The sequence below is a fragment of the Culicoides brevitarsis genome, chromosome 2, assembly GCF_036172545.1.
Source record: "Culicoides brevitarsis isolate CSIRO-B50_1 chromosome 2, AGI_CSIRO_Cbre_v1, whole genome shotgun sequence".
Lineage (NCBI taxonomy): Eukaryota > Metazoa > Arthropoda > Insecta > Diptera > Ceratopogonidae > Culicoides > Culicoides brevitarsis.
Genome location: NC_087086.1, coordinates 29,515,445 through 29,536,609, shown reverse-complemented (window position 1 = coordinate 29,536,609; position 21,165 = coordinate 29,515,445). Strand labels below are relative to the sequence as shown.

General features: G+C 27.5%; 2 protein-coding genes across 6 annotated transcripts in view; one reads left to right on the top strand and one right to left on the bottom strand.

The window, feature by feature from the left end:
• Window positions 1–21,165, top strand: part of LOC134832165 (protein still life, isoforms C/SIF type 2-like) — a 107,295-nt gene that overhangs the window by 53,071 nt on the left and 33,059 nt on the right. For all 5 annotated transcript variants that reach the window (XM_063846092.1, XM_063846093.1, XM_063846091.1 and 2 more), the window contains one exon: window positions 13,763–13,945. In XM_063846092.1, coding sequence (XP_063702162.1) covers window positions 13,763–13,945 — 183 coding nt within the window. The remainder of the gene's footprint in view (window positions 1–13,762; window positions 13,946–21,165) is intronic.
• LOC134831724 (leucine-rich repeat-containing G-protein coupled receptor 5-like) lies at window positions 14,750–16,584 on the bottom strand. Its single transcript, XM_063845530.1, has one exon. It carries the CDS (start codon window positions 16,404–16,406, stop codon window positions 15,018–15,020), a length of 1,389 nt encoding a protein of 462 aa, XP_063701600.1. The 5' UTR covers window positions 16,407–16,584; the 3' UTR covers window positions 14,750–15,017.

The window sequence follows — 21,165 nt, the reverse complement described above, 5'->3', positions numbered from 1 at the left end:
TCTCAGTAAAGGTATCGTTGCACGGTGGGCCCTTGTTTGAGTTTATTTTCCAAAAAAATTTAATAAAAAAAGTCTCAGAGTCGATTTTGCAACCTTATATTTTTAAGAACAGAGCTAAAAAAAATTATGAATCAAACTTAAGCTTATAAAAATTATTGAACTTAAACTTTAACTTAAATTTAAGTTTAAAGAGTATTTTGACTTAAGAAATTTAAAATTAGGAAAAAGTTGAATTAAGTCAAAAATTTTTTTTTTTGTAATTTTCGATTCAACAAAGCCAAAAAAATTTCTGTTTTTTTAATTTAAAAAAAAATTGGTATATTAAGTCAATTTATTTAACTTAAGTCATACTTAAAAGATTTTTATTCAAGCTTAAGTCATAAGTCAAATAATTTAGACTTTTGACTTAATAAGATTGACAACCCTGCTTAAACTTTCGTTAAAAGGAACTCTTGACTTCAAATTGACTTTAACCTCATGAGGTCAAAAAAAAATTTTTGACTTAAACATAAAACTTAAACTTAAACTTAATAAACTTTAAATACTTAAAGCTATTGTAAAAAATTAAAAAATATTTTAAGTTAAGTTAAGTTACGACTTAATTTCCAAAACATTTTTGACCGTTAAAAGGGCCCTAAAAATTTTTTAACTTAAACTTAGAATTAAAACTTAAAAAGCTTTATTTTTCACTTGACTTATAAAAGCTTAAGTTTAAGTTTAATAAAAAGTCAAAAGTTAATAAAATTTTGACTTTTTAAAGATTTTTGATCAAATTTTAGAAAAAAAAATTTATTTCAAAGTTTCAAAAATAAATTAGAAAAATTAAGTCAAATAATTTGACTTAAGTTACTTTAACTTAAGCTTAAGTCAATAAGTTTTGACTTAAAAAAATTATTTTAAAGTCAAAGCCGTTTATGAAAAAATGCTTGGTTTGGAAAAATTGGAATAAATTTTGATTTTTTTTTAATTTTTAACCCACCGTGCACCTCATCGTGCCAGTGTCTGCGTGTTGAAAACGATACCATATCTAAAAATCCAGTGTTATGTGCATTACAGTTTTGCAATAACATCATCATCCGTCGGCAGATAAATGAGACTTTAATTTCATTTTAAATGCATGATGCTTGAATTTCAGTCCCTCGAGCGATTTTTGGTTCATATCACACGTTAATAACTTGTTAGAGTCATCATCATCGTGTGTCGTCGTTGTGTCGTTGTCGATGGGATGATTCGATTGATGTAAAATGCCAGCAGCCGGAGGTAAACTAGAAAATATATCGCGACTGAGTGTCAAATTGATCAAATTTCGGGTCCTCCACATTTAAGGAATTAAAATATTTACAGAAAATTTTCCGTAAATGATAAATGGCCTGCGATCTCTAGACCTGACCTACTAAGTACTATTTGTACGACCGAATTTATGACAAAACTCAATTAATTGCTAGATGAATTGACTAAAATTTATTTTGTTGCGGTCTCTAATTACATTATTTATGAGTTAGTTCGTCCGTCGTGCCGTTAGAGAGGATAGCAACATCATTCATTATTTTGCGGGTTTTTGACAAAATTAATATTGAAATAAGAGGCGGTCCCCGGAATGTATGCAATCAGCATTGCAATCTAAAAAGTGCAAAATAAGACGTAAAATATGTCAAAAATTTAACTTTTTAAGACATTTTCATTACTTTTTTAATTATATAACGGCATTATATTAAATTATGCACCTCGAAAATTCAAAAAAGATGAAAAACGGGAAAAGATGAAAAATTTTCCTGCAACGAACGATAAATAACTAGGAAAAAAAAGTAAATCTTAAATTCGCGCTAAGCTGATTTCGTTTCTGATATGATGTTATTATAATACAAAATTATAAGCATTTACAAAATAATATTAAAAATCCTCGCGTTTTAGTTTTCCCCGAACGCTGCTTGTTGTGTAAGTAATGTATAATGAATGTTTGTTAAAATGTTGTGTAATATAATAATGATTGGTTGCCATGCCACGGAGAGCACTTTTTGATTTTCATCTTTTTTTTTCGCTTGTGTTGTGTTGTGTTATTTATTCAGCAAAGAGGAAATTTTTAATCAAAAGTGAAGCTGAAGCTAAATCGTTTTCTTTCAACATTATTTATATCACAGAATGTTTTGTATTTTTTTTCTCCTTTTTGCTTCTTCGTCTTTGGCGCGTCTTCTTCTTCTTCGTTAATGCGAAAAATTATACGTTTGCTATCAGCATTGTTTACAAAAATAATTTATTATAATAATTTTGTATGAGGTACATGAGCGCGTCGTAGAAAAAGGTGAAAGAGCACGAACGAAAATAAAAAAAAACAGCAAAGGAAAAATCTTAAAATACATATTTTATGATAAGGAGTTGCGAAAATGAAATTATTTCATTTAGGGAGAAATCATGTCAGATTATGTTTGTCCGAGTAACAACAACGCGTACCGGGACAAGATTTGAGTTAATTATCACAGATGAACAAATCCGTGTTCGTGTCTTTATCAACGCGCCTACCTTACAAAAAGTTACAATTCGAGAGGAGGAAACGAGATTGAAATATTTAACATTTTATTCTTAATGGAAGAATTAACTTTGACGCATTTTGATTTTCTTTTTAAGTTTTTCATGAATTTTTCGAAAATTTTATGGTTTTTCTAGAGTTTTTACAATTTTTCATCATTTTTAAAGATTCGTCTTATTTTTTCGATTTTTTGCAAAAATTTTAATTTATCCATGATATTTTTTTGTTTTGATATGTTAAGAACCTTTTAACCAATTTTTAAATTTTAACTATTTTTGCTTAAAATTCACGAACATATAAATTTTTTAAGTTATCCATAATAAATAAAAAAAAATACCAAAAATAAATTTTTATTAAAATTATAATAATTCATTAAATATTTTTTTTTTAATATTTCAATAATTAATTAATGATAATTATAATTTTAATATTTAATTTAGTTAAAACTCCTCAAACTTCATGGTTTTTCAAAAGTTTTTTAAAACTTTTTTTGTAAACTTCCTTGAATAAAAAAAATTGAAAAAAAATAGTTTTACATGATTTTCCATCAATTTTAGAGCTTTCCATGAATTTTCATAAGTTTTTAAAGATGTTTTAAGAGCTTTTAATTTAATTATTTATTTATTTATTTTTTTTTTTTTTGAAAAATGAAAAAAAAATCTATTCTTCCGCAATTTTCCAGATTTTTTTTAATTTTATTCAAACTTTTGACCAATTTTCACCAATAGAAAAAAAAAATTAAGAAATTTTTGTATTTTTTATTATTTTTTCAATTTTTTTTTCAAATATAATTTTTCAAAAAATAAATAAAAGTTTGATTTTTTATTATTTTCCAGAAAATTCATGATTTTTGAAATTATATTTTTAAATTTTTACGACTTTTCAAATAAAATAAAAAAAATTCCAAGATTTTTCGGAAAATTTATGATTTTTTACGAGTTTTTCTCGAATTTTCTTAGAAATTTTTCAAAAACTACTGAAAATTAAACTTTTAATGGAAATTATTAAGATACAATGACGACAAATCCAGCAAAATACCCAATTTTATCTCCAAAATGTGTCAAAGTATCATTAAAATTTGTGATAAAAATTTTGTGAAGTGGCGAAACTTTATATTTTCCTCTGATGTCACAAGTCTTTATCTTTTCATTTCCGGTAGAAATTAAAATATTCCGGTGTTTTATAACAAAAAAATAAAAAAAAAAGATAATCAGTGTCGGGACCTACTAGAAGTACCTTTGTAAACAAATACGAACAACGAAGACAATGTCAAAGGTACCTCCATTAAAGAATTTCTTTTATTTTTATTATCATTTTTATTACAATTTTCATGACACGGCTGCCACTTGTGTTACTTTGTCGTGCGCTATCAACCTCAGACAAGTAACTTTAATATATGCAATTTTCTTAATAACACCAGTGACAGTTCTCGTGCCTTCTCTGTCACTCGCGCACCTTGTTACCTGTGCGAACATTCTTCTGGCAAAAAAAAAATGAGAGAAAAACACAGAAATAAATAGTCCAATTTCTTAAAATGAAATGATGATTATTATTACAACGACGACGACGACGACAGCACGGAGCAATTTTCAAGAAGACGAGAAAAAAGAAGAAAAAAAGTGATAAAAACTAAAAAGATAAAGATGGAGCGAGAAAAATTCCTATTAACGCAGGTACATGTGTGGATGAAATTAGCTCATAAACGGTGATGTTAATGGCGTGTGTGAAAATCTCTGGATGATATCTCTCGGCGGAGACGTGAAAATATTCGTCAGGTTATTTTTATTAGTTAGCGTTATTGCTATATTAGCCATCCGTGAAGTGAAGGGTAATGATTTTCCCTTTTTTCCAATGATTTTTTGTTGCCGTTGGATGGGAGCGAAAGACGTCATTTCGTGTTACGATTGACCATTAAGTGTCGGTTTAATAGAGTTTTCAAGAATTTTGATGGATTTTTTGAGTAATTTCTTTTTTAAGATGTTTTTGCTACTTTTGAAGAAAAATTTGAGGTAAAAAAATATTATTTGATAAAAAAAAATCTTTAAAGTTACTTGGATAAAAAATTTTAAAAAAAATACTAAGAATATGAATTTTTTATGTTAATTTTCTTTAATTTTTAGTTTAAAAACAAATTTAAAAAAAATTATTTTAATTTATTATTTTAAAATTTTATTATTTAAATTTTATTTATTTTTTTTTATTTATTTCTTATTATTTCTTATATTAAGTTTATTTATTTTAATTGTTTTAAATATATTTTTTTTTAATTTCTAATTTTTTTTTTTTTTTGATTTTTATATTTTTTTTTTAAATTTTTTATTTTTTTTTTAATTTTTTTTAATTTTTTTTTATTCTAATTTTAAAGACTTTAAAAATTTTTAATTCAAAAATAAAAAAATAAAAATAACTCAAATTAACAAAAAATTCTAAAATTCGTCCAAAATAGTTGAGAAATTGAACAAAAAATTGATTTTGGCAATTTTTCATCAAGAATTATGTCATTTTATGTAGAAAATTGCTTTAAAATTTTAATATGACGTGATATAAAAATTCAGTATATTTAAAAAAAATTAAGCTCGGAAACTCAAATTTAACACAAATTAAAAAATCAATAGGTAAATAAATATTGAAATATTAAGAAAAAATATTTAAATAAAATTTTATTAAATTAATTTATTTTAATTAATTATATTTAATTTAATATTTAATTAATGAAATTAATTTAATTATAATTAAATTTAATTTTAAAAAATGATATAAATTTGCAAAAAAAAAATTAAATTAATTTTTGCTAAATTCTTTCTTTACAATTAAATTCTGAGGCACTTTACATTAAAAACTGAATAAAATTGTGGATAAAAAATATCAAAAAATATCCAACGTGACAACGTTGAGGAAAAAAATTTTTTTTTTTAAATCCTTTAAACCTCAAATCCGTCTTCAACTTCAAAAGCACTTCCCGGAAAAGGACTAAAATAGTAAAATTAATTAAGAAACCCATCTCAAAACCTGGACAAAAATTATTTTAAAATCAAAACTTCATCTATGGAAAAATCTTTTAAAACATAGTAAAAAGTAGTGCTACGACGACTTTTAATCCTCTTTCAATCCCTTTTCCGAAAAAAAAAATAATAATGAAAACGCTTTAAAAACATTAATTAACGTCGAGATGAAAGCTTTTGAAGTTGTTAGTCGTTTGTCAGTCACAAAGTTTTATCGTTTGCTTATATTTATTTTTTTTTGTCGTCATCTCGTTTTTCCTTTGCTCTGTGTGACACTCACTCGATGTGTGTGGCTGACACACAATGTCACTTTTGTTTTATTAATAAAAGTCTACAATCATAATGAAAATTCCTCTAAAAAGTTGGGAGCAACTACAAAGTTGCCGTCTCGTGTCATGTGCTTAGCAGCAGCAGCAGCACGGAATTTACACAGAAATCTCAATTAATTTTAACGTCTGCAATAATAAAACTTTCATTACAATATTTTATAACCATAAAGAGAGCAACATTGTTAGCTCAAAAAATTTTATGTCAACTTTTTTTCTGCGGCTCAAGCGTTAAAACTAGCAGTCGGTTTATCGCTCAATCATTGTAACTTTGTAGACGATATGGCGAAAAATGCGCCGTAGTCATAATTTGTCCAAACTGCTTGCTTGCTCCTGCTGACTAAGTTTCATTTTAACAACCGACACGACACGAGAACGCTCTGCTAAGGCACTAAAGTACGTGTCTAACATGGTTGACATTTATTTATATTATATGCGTTCATTTTTGGTTTGCCATATTTAATCCAGCCTCGTTTAAAAACAAATATTATAAGGACTGTGAGTGGATACGAACTCCGTAAGCTCGCATCAGTCGACTTCTCTCGTCGTCGTCGTCGTTTTTTCTCTGTGTGTCGAGCATGAATCGTGTGAAGTGAAGTGTGTGTGTGTGCGGCAAGATACGTGTCAGCGTGAATATTTATGGGGTTTAAAGTGTTGTGCAGGATTTTCGTACGAACGAATTTTTTCTTCGTGAGACAAAAATGAGGAAGGAAAAATTTTTTTAAAGAAATGATATTTTTACTAAGCTTTAAATAATTTTTTAAATAATGTTTTTTGAAATTTTTGGTCATGTGATTTTAAAGCTTCCTTCTAATAGGATAAAATTTTCTTTTAACTTTTACTTCCTTGTTTAAAAAATTGATCCATCCTCAGGGTTGATGTTGTTAGCTTATTAGTCTTTTTCTGTAGATTTTTCTAATGGCGATATTTTTTTTTTCTTTGATCTTTGCAAATATTTATTTTATTTGCCAATTTTTTTTTAATTTTAAAATTCTTATTGAAAAATATAACTTTAAGTCATTTAATGTAAAATTAATAATTTATTTAAAAATTTATTAAAAAAAATTAAATTAATTTTTAATAATTAATTTTAATTTTATTTAAATTAATTTTACGAAAATTGAATCAAAAAATTTTTTGCCAATTTTTTTTTTTTTCGATGAAAAAATTTCCGTATTTTTTATAAAAAAAAAATATATAAATTAAATTAAATTAAAATTATTTAATTAATTTAAAAATCTGATATTTAGATACTTAAAGTAAAATTGATAATTATTTTAAAATTAAAAATAAAATTTTAAAAATAAATTTTAACTAATTTTCAATAGAATTACAAAAAAATATTTAAAAAAAACTTATGATAATTGCCACTATTTTTTTACGATAAAAAATTAAAGTATAAAAATTTTAAAATAATTATTTTTTATTAGAAATAATAAATTAAATTTAATTATAATTAAATAAATTAAATTAAATTTAAATTAACTAATTAAATAAATTTAATATAAATTAATTTATTAAATAAATTTAATTAAATTTAAATTAATTTATTTAAATAAATTAAATTAATTTTATTTTTATTTAATCTAATTTTAGTATAAATTTATTTTTTAAAATATTTTTTTTATTAATTTTTTAAATAAATTTTTAACCAATATTTAACAAATAAAATTAAAAAAATTAATTTTTAATTAAAATTATTTAATTAAATTAAAAAAATTATAAATTAAATTTTTCTTGCAAATAAATCAAATTTCTGTTAAAAAATAAATTTATCGAAAAGTTCTGCTAGTGTTCCTTCATAAATTGTCAATTTTACCTCAAAAACACGAAATTAAGCCAAATGTAAGCCTCATTCGTTTATCCCAAAGGAACATACAATATTTTACATTTCCCTCAACTTACGATTTCACTCCTTTTTCCACATGCTAACAATGCAATCGTCTCGTGTCATAACACTAAAAGCTTTATCCTTGGATTACAAACTCCTCTTAATTGAATATAAAATATGTACAACTTTTTATTATTAAATTTTTGTTGTTCCTACGCCGAGAAGTGAGCCTGAGTGAGCTTAAGCTCTGTTACGAGTGAGAGGCAACAAAAAATCCCGATGTAAAAAAAGGCTTGAAACATTAATCTTAATAAAGATGAAAGAACAAAACAGATTAAAACGGATTACAAGTGATTCAAGATAGATATGACTCATAAAATTATGATCTCTCTCGTTTTTCATATTTTTTCCCCCGCATGTTCTTTATGCGGAACGAGTGTTTGTTCGAAAAATCGCACAAAATTGCAAAAATAAAAGCGTAAGCTAGTTACTTTGTTATGATAAATGATATTTCACTACAGCAGACAAAAAAAAATATAACATTTCTACAGCGCATTTAGTGATCCAAATAATTCATGGAATTTCATTACCTACGAGCCAAGCAACATTGTTAGCACTTGAAAACATGAAAATATAATTAATGGTGGCACACAGGTGCATTTACACTCCTTCAGTTTATGTTAAAATTATAAAAAATTATCTTTCGCAAGCTAACATATCTGCGAGACATGAAATTAAGTATGAACCAACCAACCAACCAACTTTAGAATGTAGGGCCTAAATTTTTAAAATTGGGCAAATTTTTAAATTTTTCTTAAGATTAAATCAAATTTAAAACTTATTGGGCCAAAATCGAAATTAGAAAGTGCCTTCATAAATTGACAATTTTAATACAATATTTTACATTTCCCTCAACTTACGATTTCACTCCTTTTTCCACATGCTAACAATGCAATCGTCTCGTGTCATAACACTAAAAGTGCTTTATCCTTGGATTACAAACTCCTCTTAATTGAATATAAAATATGTACAACTTTTTATTATTAAATTTTTGTTGTTCCTACGCCGAGAAGTGAGCCTTAGCTTAAACGAGTGCAAAAAATCCCGATGTAAAAAAAAGGCTTGAAACATTAATCTTAATAAAGATGAAAGAACAAAACAGATTAAAACGGATTACAAGTGATTCAAGATAGATATGACTCATAAAATTATGATCTCTCTCGTTTTTCATAATGTTCTTCATGCGGAACGAGTGTTTGTTCGAAAAATCGCACAAAATTGCAAAAATAAAAGCGTAAGCTAGTTACTTTGTTATGATAAATGATATTTCACTACAGCAGACAAAAAAAAATATAACATTTCTACAGCGCATTTAGTGATCCAAATAATTCATGGAATTTCATTACCTACGAGCCAAGCAACATTGTTAGCACTTGAAAACATGAAAATATAATTAATGGTGGCACACAGGTGCATTTACACTCCTTCAGTTTATGTTAAAATTATAAAAAATTATCTTTCGCAAGCTAACATATCTGCGAGACGTGAAAATTAATAATTAACCAACCAACAATAAGGGGAAAATTTTCAGAATGTGCATTGGGGCAAATTTTGAAATGTGTCTTGAGAAAAATTTAAAATATACATTGGGCCAAAATTATAGAAAGTGCATTAGGGTAAAATTTTAGAAGTTGTACTGGGACAAAATTTTAGAATTTGCCTTGAGACAAAGTTTCAGAATGTGCATTGGGACATATAAATTTTTCTCCAATGCACATTCTTAAATGTTATCCCATAGTGCAACTTCTGAAATTTTATCCTAAGGCTTTTTCTAAGATTTTGCCCCAAGACAAATTCTAAAATTTTGTCCCAAGGCACATTCTAAAAATTTTGTCCCAAGCACTTTCTAAGATTTTGTCCCAAGGCACATTCTGAAATTTTTTCCCAAAGCACATTTAAAATTTCATTCTAATGCAAATTCTAAAGGCTTGTCCCAATAAACTTTGTAGAATTTTTCCCAAAGAAAAATTCTGAAAATTTGCCCCGATGTACATTCTGAAAACTTTTCCCAAGGCCAATTTAAAAATTTTGCCCCAATGCACATTCCGAAAATTTAAACTTGCGAAACTCACATTTTTTATAGCATTCCATCGCACGCAATGAGTACTCCTTTTTTTGCTTGAATTTTTATTTCAATCCAAGTTGGAGTGGTAGCAGCAGAAGAAAAAGAAGACGGCAACGAGACAAGTATCATGACAACACACACTTTTTTTTTTATTATAATCCACTCGCTTTCAACCCCATCGTCGTCTTTTTCTTCCGTTCTGTTGTTGCTGCTGCTGTATCTGATCCTGCAAGAATAGAAAAAGGAACACAATAATAATAATATAATAAAAAAACGGACAACAACAGAAAAAATAACAACTAAGGAATTACCAGAAGGATGTCGTAAAATAAAAAAAAAAATAACACAGAGAAAAAAAATTTACATCGCCCCTGTTTTTAATGACAATAAAATGAGCAAGATTTTTTTTTATTTTTTTTTTCTTCTTGCTCATCGTCCCCTTGTAGTAACTTTACTCACTCACCACGTTGAAAAGTTGAAATCCCGATGACAATGACGACAACGACGACGAGGAAGAAAACGGAAAAAAATCGAGAATAATACACTAAAATGAGTGTAATAACAATGATAATACATTTCGGATAACATTTTGCTAGATAAGTATCTAAAAATTTAAAAAAGGAGCATTTCGTGCGAGGAAATTTTGTGTCCCGCAGGACGCAACAAAAACAGCATTTGATGCACTTAAATTGACATTTACCTTAATTATGGTTGCATTTAATGTCTTGTATATGTTTTATTGTCATTATTACTGCTATATGGCATTTAAACATTGTTGCTCGCTGCAAACCTTAATTACGAGCACGAACGTAAATTAAATTCCGGTTAATCGCTGTGTCGCTTTGCCTGTCGGAATCAATTTGTGAAAATGGCAGACAGTGTTCGTCGTGGTCTGGTCAAGTAAAGGGAAAATAAGGCAACGCGTGTGTTCGAGTGTGTGTGTGTGTGTGGTTTTAATCTGGGCTGCTTCAAAGAAAATAATGCGACTACGGATGGGGATATGTTGATTTAGTTCTCTGGGGAAATCATTTTAAAATTATATCGTATAATCATAATCAGGGCAAGTTTTTTTGTATGCGAAAGTGTAGAGAGTGGTAGAGAGAGATTTTGAGTTACAAAGCTACTAACAAAAGCAAAAAGCGTTTTTTTTTCTTTGAATTCAATCTTTTTTTGCCGCATTCATGGGCATTATGGGAGAAGAACGTTTGAGGGAAAAAATTTAGTGGAGACGACTGGTTGTTTACTGAGATGATTTTTTTACAAAAGACGATTAAATATTGTTTAAAATTAAAAAAAAATATTCAAAATAAAATCTTTTAAAAATTGCAATTTTTTAAAAAAAATTATAAATTATTTTTTTTTAATTTTTTGGCAGTCATTTTCATTGAAAAAAAATTTTGGCTTAAACTTAAAAAAACTTATGAGAATTAAGCTTTAATATGTGAAGAAAAATTAATTTTGAATGAAAAAATATTCTGAACTGAGCTTAAGTCGAAAAATAAGTAAATGGAGATTTTTTGAAGTTTTTGAGTTTATTCAATGTCATTTGATCCGAATTCGATATGAAAAATATTTTTAAAAGAAAATAATATAATTTTTAGATACTTTAAATAAAAAAAAAATAATTAAAAAAATTTAAGTATTGAATAATTTCTGAATTTATTTAAAAACAATTTTTGTGACGAAAATTATTTTTTGAATTAAAAAACCAAAAATAAAAAAAAAATATTTCATTTAATGTTCTTATCGAGGTTCTTATAATAATTTTAATAATTAAATTTAGGCCGTTCCAAATTTTTTCCGATGTTTTTGTCCCAAAACATTTTTTTCAAAATGGGGGGGGGCAAAATAAAAAAAAAAGTTTTGAAATACTGTTTCATACAAAATGAAAAAATTTTAACAAATTTTGGTCTTTCATGAATATTTTAGATGTTTTTATGGTATATACATTGAGATTTGATGATTTAAAATTGATCTGAATGTATTTCAAGTTAAAAATTTTAACAAAAAAATTTCATAAAAATACTATCAAAAAATTTTGAAAAGTAATTTTTTGAAAAAAAAAAAATTAAAGTTTTGAAATACAATTTTCAGCACAAAAAAAAATAAAAAAAAATATTTTAAAAAATTTTTGAAAATTCCTTGAAAAAGTAAGGAAAAGAACCAAAAAATTTGATGAAATTTTTAAATTTTGCCCCATTGAATTTTCGGCTTTTGAAATGGGGCAGGGGACAAAAACATAGAAAAAAATTTGGAGCGGCCTTAATGTAAATTATTAATTTTCCTTTTTTCTTAATTAAAAAAAATATGAAAATTAAATAAAAATTTTAAATTAAATCCCTTTCCGTGGCCAAATTTTTTTCGATTTTTTGCGCGTTTTGAAATTTCTCTTAAATTTCAAAGACCAAAATTCAAAAATATTTTTTTGTTGAAAAGCTTGAAGCCTTGGCTTTCTGAACTTAAAGTTATTGAAAAATTAGTTTTTCCAAATTTTGAAATGTCCTCCTCTGTGGACAAAACACGGAAAGGGATAAAAAAATAAATAAAATATAAATTAATTTATTTTTTTTATAAATTATTAAAAAAAATAATTAAATTCAGAAATTATTCAATAAATTTTTTAAATTAAAAAAAAAATATTGAATTATTTGGGTCTGTTTTTTATATTTTTCAAAATTTTAAAAATATCAAAAATTATATTACATTCTTTTTTTTTAAATACTATTTTTTTCATATCGAATTTGGGTCAAATGTCATTAAATAAGATAAAAATTTCAAAGAATCTCTCTTGATAATAAAATTCAAAGTAAATAAAGTGCGAAATCTAGATATAATGGTCCAATGACCTATTTTTTATGATTGATCACTGCCAACCTTATTGAGGGGACTTTTACTTTAAATATTTTGGCACCTAAAATATTAAATTTATGGGACATTCATAATATTAAAGTATCTATTTTTGAGAAAAAAAATATTTTTTTAAGATTTTTCATATTTTTGATTTTTAAATAAATTTATTAGAATTATTTTTGATAAAAAATGGATTTAAAAAAAATATTTTTACATAAAAATTAATTTTTTAATTGACTCCAAAAATATTTTTTTTTATTTAATTCAGAATATTTAATTTATTTAATGAAAAAAATCTTTAAATTGGAAAATTTTTAATCTTAAAGAATTTTATATTTTTTTTTATCCGAAAAAAATATTCTAAAATTACTTCTTGAAAGCCATTCATCTTATTTTTTGTTCAATAAGAAAACCCTTAAATCATCATTATAGCTACAAAGTCATTTCACAACCGATGCTGCCAAAGAACCACCATAAACAGCAACATCAGTTAAAAGAAAAGAAAAAACGCAAATCTGAATAAATTTATGTCGAACACAAACATTTCATGTTACATTATTATTGCTCTGCAAGCCACAACACAACGTACATCATTCGCTTGCTTGAGCATGAACTTGATATTTTTGAGAATTCTTTGCGTTCTGCCTTTGTTACAAACTGAAATGAAAAAAAAAAAATTAAAAGCAGTAAAAATGATTTACCTCTTCACACGATTAGTACTTTTTGCCCTGTGAACGCGTCGACTTTGCATGCAAATAAACCTCAAATGTCAAAGAATGCTCAATTTATATTCATTTGTGGTGCGGCAACGTTATTGGGACTCTTCCGTCTTCGCTCCAGCTCTAATCTGCATTCCACGTAATGTTATTGTGTGTATTGGGCAAATCCCATGCGACGCCTGGCATGCACACGAAATATATAATAATAATAAATTTTCTCATATTTTTATGATTTGCAAGTAATATAAACATGATAAGTTGTGAGTTTGTGCGAGACTCGGAATCAAATCATGAATACGAAATAAAATTTAGAGACAAAGGAGGAGAGAGTGGGAGAGACATAAAAATGTTATTTGAATATTAAATTTTTCCCTTTTTTTCGTAGGATCACAAATTGAAGCACATGGCCGATTTGCAACAAAGTGTCGTCACTGACCAGGACACCCGCATCCAGATCAACAACCAAATTCTGCAGTGGGAGGAAAACTTGGAACGTTTGCATTGCGAGCAATTCCGCCTCCGTTGCTACATGGCGTCGCTTCAAAGTGGCGAGCTACCCAACCCCAAGGTAAGTGGAAGATTATATCGCAAGACAACGGAATAAAAGATAAAGTAGTTATTCAAAAATTTATATCCAATCAAGTAAAGTCAATAAACCCGACATTATTTTTGTCGTCGTTTTTTTCGTTGTTGTTGTTGTTGTATAAACAAAAAGAAAGGGAATTTTTTTTATATCCGATTTTGGGAAATCGATTTTTTTCCTTTTTTTCCCTACCTAAGTAACTGAAGGAGAAGAAAGAAACATCCCGTTGTTTTTCAATTGTCAATTTTTTTCACCTGAATGACTTTCGTCTTCTGAAGGAATTTAATGATGATGGAATGTCAGTCAGTCATATGAAAAAAAAATTAGAAAAAAATATGGAATGGGATCCAATGCGGGGAGATTCGTGGAATCAGAATGCAATAAAATTCTAATAAATGTTTATGAAATCTTAAAAATAAATTCGTTCGTTTGAAGGAGCAATTGAAGTTCATTTTTAGACAAAATAAAAATAAATATTAAAATAAAATAAATTTAGAGCTCACAATTTGTAAAAATATTTTATTTAGCTTTTGGTCTTTTAGAACATAATAAATTATAAATATTATAGAAACGATGCAAAAATTGCATTTGAGTTAGCAAATATGAAGTTATTTTATGCAACATAACTGCCCTTAACCTTGTTTTTGATTTAATAATAATATCAAAAGTACATTTTCAAAGCAAAAATTAATCAAAAAATTTGATTTATGAAAATTGTAAAGAGCTCCAAGACCCTTCTAAATGAAAATTTTTTGAATTTTCATTTTTTAAAAATAATATTTTCATCTAAAAAAAAAATAAATTTTGAACAAAAATTTGGACTGCCTTATTTTTTAAATATTTTTAATTCATTTTGCATTCCAAAAATTTGAAGGTAATAAATGTTTAGCGAAACGATGCATTTCCGAGCATATGTTCCATGGAGAAAAATGTTAGTTTTGACGTCCTAAAGGTATAGCGTGAAAAAAAAATTTACATTTATTTAAAATAATTTCACTTAAGATTAACAAAAATATGCGAATTATTGAAATTTGAAGTAAAAATCTTCCCCATTTCTTTATGGAACTTCAACTGAACCAACTTCAGTACCTTCTTCAGGACTTCTGATGTTGCTATTTGGTCGACGAGAGACGCCACTTTTTATCACAAACTTCTTCACCAAGAAAAATGTTACTATTCCAACAATTACAACTCCAAGTACGACAAAAAGGATTCCCGAAATTCCATTTTCACTAAATTCATCTTCATCATCATCATCATCTTCCCAGACATTTTCACACCAAATGCTATGTAGGTCTCTGCCATTAACAAAATCTTCTAAATTCATATCAGTTATTTTAATTTCTGTGCCATTGAAAAATTCCAACATTTTTTCGATGTAAGAACAATTAAAGCGATTCATACCGATTTCCAATCTCTTCAAAGAAGGCAGCTTTTCAAAAGCTTCATAGTCTATCTCTTTAATTTTATTTAAACTTAATTCCAAAGTTGTCAGTTTTGGGAGATTTTTGAACCATGCTACGTCGACAGTTTTGAGTCCCGCACCACCTAAAGATAAAAATTGGAGATTTGTTAAACCGGAAAATGTTTTATGATTATAACCCATAAAGGCGTCGTTCAAGTACAATTTTGACAAGTTATCAAAAACTTTGAGGTCAGTTAAATCCGTTATTGGATTGCCGCCTAGTCGAAGCACTTTTAGTGTTCTTAATTTTTTCAAAGAGCTTAAAGACTCAAATGTATTGTGCTCGAGATCCAACTCTTTGATCTCGATGTCATCTCCAATCTTCAAATCCTCGAGACGGTTAAAGGGAGCTTCAAGATTTGTCATTTTCACTTCGTTTTTAGATTTTAAAGATAATTTATTGATTCCGTTGAAGGACAAATGAAGACTTTTGAATTTACTGGGAAGCTGAAGTTCAACGGTATCCAAATGATTCCAATCCAGAATGAGTTCCGCCAAGTTTTTATTATTTTTAAAGAATTTTGAATCAATAACATTGAGCTTATTATGCGAAAGATGAAGAACTTCTAAGCTAGTGAGACTATCAAAAACTTTCGGATGGATGTTTGTCAATTCATTGAACGTCAAATCCAAGTCTCTCAATGCACTAAGACCATTGAAAGCTTTCACATTAATTTCCTTAATTTTATTCTCCATTAAGTTCAGAACCCTCAACGAATCTGCTCCTTGAAAAACGTTCGCTTTCAATTCCCTTAACTCACTTGAAGACAGCGACAAAGATTTAAGCGACTTTGCTTCTGAAAATGTCTCAGGCAAAATTTCATGCATTTTACTCGGAGGAAAAGTAATTTCCTCTACTTTTGGCATTTGTGTCAGCAGCTCTTTTGGAAAGCGATAAAAATATCCGGTATGAATGACAACTTTTGTAAAATTATGTTCGTCGGCATTTGTGATTAAAAGTTGTTCTTGATGCGAATGCATAGCTTCCTTTGAATAGTTATGCGAAAGATGAAGGTCATCAATGTTGCAAATAATTGAAGTCCCATCGGGATCACAAAAGTCAAAGTGATCAGAATCGACATCACATTCTACCTCAAAAATAGAATGAGAAGTTACAAAAACATAAATCGATGTAAGATACAAAAGCGCAATTATGAGACTTTTCATTTTCGATGCGAAGTGTTTCACAATCAGAAGTAAACTGCAATGCAAAGATTCAAAGAAAGAATTCTCATGGAAGCGTAGGCGAGACATTGAATTGCATTTTATGCGATAACAGATGACTTTCAAATCGTTTTCTATAGAAATTTGTTTCGTAAGTGTTACTCATGGTTACATTTATCGATAAAGTTCTGTTCAGAATTTTTAAAGTAACTTTTTGAACGACAGCTTAATTATATTGGAAGCTTCTAGCTTCAAGGAGCATCATTTTTCGAACGAATTGTATAAAACCTGTGATACTATTGTATTGACATTGACTTGATTTAAAAAGAAATCTAAAGGCTATGTGATTAAAAACGTTAAAATAAAGTAAACTAGCCCTAAACCATTAACCATGAATTGAATAAATATATCATCTACATCAATGGGAAAAATCTGCAACCACAAGTCTTCTATTGAAGATCAAAGGGTAGAGTAAGCAGTTAGTTTTCATACTACTTACTCTACGCTTTGTTTCTCAATCAAAAATTTAAAACTATCATCATATAGACCTAAGAAGTATTAATGATCATTGTTGATCTTCCATGGTTTGTTCCTTGAAGTCATTCTTTACTGGTTAGAACAAACCATGAAAGATCTACAATGATCATTAGGTCTTCTTAGGTCTACATGATGATAATTTCAAGTCTTCAACAGAAAAAGTTGGCTTTTTGATGAAGAAAATCTTTTTTAATCCCTTTAATTCATCCCTTCGTCATACGAATATCAGCTGCGCCACGCTAGAGCCTTCCAATCGAAAACGCAACACACAACTTACTCGCAAAACAGCACAATCCACACATGTACGTGTCTTTTTAATGAGCACGAAATGCCTTTAGTGAAAAGCTGAAGAAAGTGATCTCCGTCAGATACAAATAATTTTAATTAATGTAGTCTTTATTAGATGAAAGAAATAAATAAAAATAAAAAATAATCCTCTGATCAGAAGATCACAATAGATCTCCGGACCGCGTTGATGCATCCTTAAACCTAACCTGAGAAAAGGATTCAAAAAGGAATAGATTAAACTTTTAGAACTTCAATTAACCCTTGAGGGCTTTCTCTAAAGGGTTAATTCAATTTCTATAGAGTTAATCTAATCCCTCTTGAACTCAATAGGATCATGAAATTTTCATTATCCTCATGAAGCCCAAAATCAAAGTGTTTCAACCGATTCATGTGATGAGCAAAGATGTCTTAACAAAATTGTGTCAGAAAAATCTTTAGGAGTTTCATGAAACTGTAAGTTTTTGAATTCAAGTCAAACCTGATGATGAAATAAACCTCATTTCAGGTTCAGGTTTCAGGTTCATTTCATCATCAGTTTTGACTTGAATTCAAAAAATCACAGTTTCATGAAACTCCATGAGGATATTTCTGACACAATTGCGCTAAAAAATCCCTGCTCATCACATGAATCGGTTGAAACATCCCAATAAATAAATACAGCAAAAGAGATCAATTGACATCTCTTTTATATCAAATCAACCATTTTATTAGACGAAATGACTTTTCTTCTCGTCCATAGCGAGATCCCGAAACAAAAGACACACGCAAAAAATGCCCTTTTCAGTTTTTATGACACTTTAACGACAACAGCTTGCCTGGAGTGTCATTTAAGTTCTCTCTCTCTCGTGTTTTTTTGCTGCCGTTCAAAGATCCTATCTTTGTCGTTTTTCATCTTCTGCTCATCTTCATCTGCAGCACAGCCCAAAGAAGATGACGAAGAAAAATATATTGAAAATCAAAAAGTTTTTTTTTGTGTGTACTTATTATTGGAGGACATTGTATCATCAATAGATAACAACACAAAGGACGACAAAAAAGGGTTTTCACTGCAGCAAAAAAAAGAAAGAAAGATAACTTTGAGCCACTTCTGTCGGTTGTTCACAAGAAAAAAGGAGATAGACATTTTTTGACATACTGACTCCTTTTTACACCTCTTTCTTTTTTTTCGTTGAAGAGCTTTCGAGGATTCCAAAAGCTTAGAAATTGATTAAATTTCAAGTTGAAACGCCTGAAAGCCTGACAGACACAAACAACAAGAACTTTAAGTGGATTTTAAGCCTTTCAATCAAACATTTGTTTGTCTGTCTGTCTCGACGTGCGGCGTAGTGCGAGAGAAAGTATCTAGACACCCACTCAAAACGCCTAAAAAATAAAAAGAATCATTAAAATTAAATTTGATATTTTTGTCTTGTTTTGTCTAGCGTACTCAAAAATATTCCAGCAGGCAATGTACGAGCGAAATTTCATTTAGAGAACGGCAACAACACGCCATGAATTGAATAGCATCCATTTTTGACTAGCATTTCTGGCATGTTTTCCGAAAAATGTTCAATTGTGTGATATTCTATACCTCAGTCAGTCAGTTAGTTTTTGAGGATGTGATTTTAACACCACACATTCGTTCGTTCGTTGCTTTTCTGAAAAACAATACACTCCGCTCACTCGTCATATATAATAATAATAATAACAATGATAATAAACAAACAGAGGAGAAAAGTTCTCATATTGTTTAAATAACGCTCGCAAACAACATTCGATTCGGAATAGAAGCAGAAAAAAAAATGATGAGGATAGTGTGTCACTTTAGCACCATACTGTGAAAATTAGGAGAGATATGCGATGAAATTTCAGGCAAGAACGTGCAGATGAATGATAATTTAGGGAATTTTAAGTGGCATTTGTTTCTGATTATGATGAGCGGTTTGATTTTTCATCTTTCTCTCGTCTCTTTCGATTTTAAATTGGAATTTTATGACTGAGTTGGACTCCTTTTTTTTTGTTGATGTTGATCAATAAAAGTGCTTGTGAAACTAAGTTTTATCATTATCATTAAAGACGAAGTTTCCTGCATGCTTTTTTTTGCCTCTACTACAGAAGTTGGTATTGTTCTATTTATCTGTTCCGTTTTTTGTGCTGTTTCTTTGATTGTGTGCCATCAGAAGTGATGAGCCAGCGAGAGATGAAAAGTTAAGGGGAAAGTCATGGTTTTAGTTGAGGATTTTTTTGAGCGTATTTTCGGTTAGAATTTAATTTTTTTTTAATTTTCGAACTTTTGTTACTCAAATTTTCATTTTAAAAAAAATAAAATTTTTAATTAAATTTTAATAATTATTTTTGTTTTTATTTTTTGAGAAATTTAAAAAATTTGGAAAATTTCCTATGAAAATTTAACTTTATTTTTAGACCTTCAGAGTCTTAGAAAAAAAAACATTTTATTTTCTCATTGAGTTTTTAAAGTACTTTTTATCAATAAAACAGTTCAAAATAAATAAACTGAAAGAAAATTCAAAAGAAATAATTTTTAATAAATTTCTTTAGAAATTTTTTTTTTAATTTTTTTATTTAAAATAAATATTTTCAAAATAAATAAACAAAAAAAATCAAAAGAAATAAAATAATAATAAATAAAAATTTTAATAAAAATTCCTCAACATTATTTTAAAACATTCTGATTTTTTTAATATCAAAATTTAAATCTTGAAGACTCAAGTTAGAATTTTCAGTTTTTATCAATAAAACTCCAACTCGAGTTTTTGACCTTTAAATTTTGCTATTGAAAAAAATTCAAAATATTTTAAAATAATGTCAAGGAATTTTTTTTTTTAAAAAATTTATGATTATCAAGTTAAAATTTTCAGTTTTTAGTTTTCGACCTTTGAATTTTGCTATTGAAAAAAATCAAAATATTTTAAAATAATGTCAAGGAATTTATATTAAAAAATTTATTTATTAATTATTATTTTTTTTCTTTTGTTTTTTTTTTTGTTAATTTATTTTGAAAATATTTATTTATTTAAAAAAAATTGTAAAAAAAAAATTTTTTCTAAAAATTTACACAAAATAATTTTGAAAAATTAATAATTAGGTAAAAAAATAAAATTTAAGTAATTTAAAATTATTTTTAAATTTAATTTTTTTGTTAAAATTTTCAATTTTTAAAGTTTTTTCAAAAATTTTTTAATTCAAATTTAAAGTTGATGATTTTTAGTGAATTTAAAAAAAAAGTCTCATACATGTGAAAAGACATAAAAGCCTCAAAAACCACTTTTTTTCATTTAATTTCATGAAAAAAAATCCAACAACAGAAAAAAACATATCATAGAAAATTATTTTCCAGCGTTCGTGTGCTCCAATAGTTCTTTGTATACCCCACGCGTACATAATAAAAAATATTTTTCTCTTCACTTTTTTTTTGTTCATCAGCACCGAGTCGCAATGTTCACAAATAGTCTCACTATCATCATCAAGAGCTTTGACTATATCTTTTGTTTTTCGCATTTTTTTTCCTTTTTTTTTGTATGTGATATGTACAAAAAAAAACTCTTCTTCTCCTCTTTTGATATCCTTTTCATTTATTTTTTTGTCCCTCTGTTTTGCTCCTCGTGCGTGTTTCTGCAGTAACAAAGCCATAGACAAACATTTCAACCACTAATAGTGTACCTGTGGACTGCCATTCGCTCGCTCCCTCCGTCTGTGTATCTGTGATCTGTGTAATTATGAAGCAACGTTGCCAGAGAGAGAGAGAGAGAAA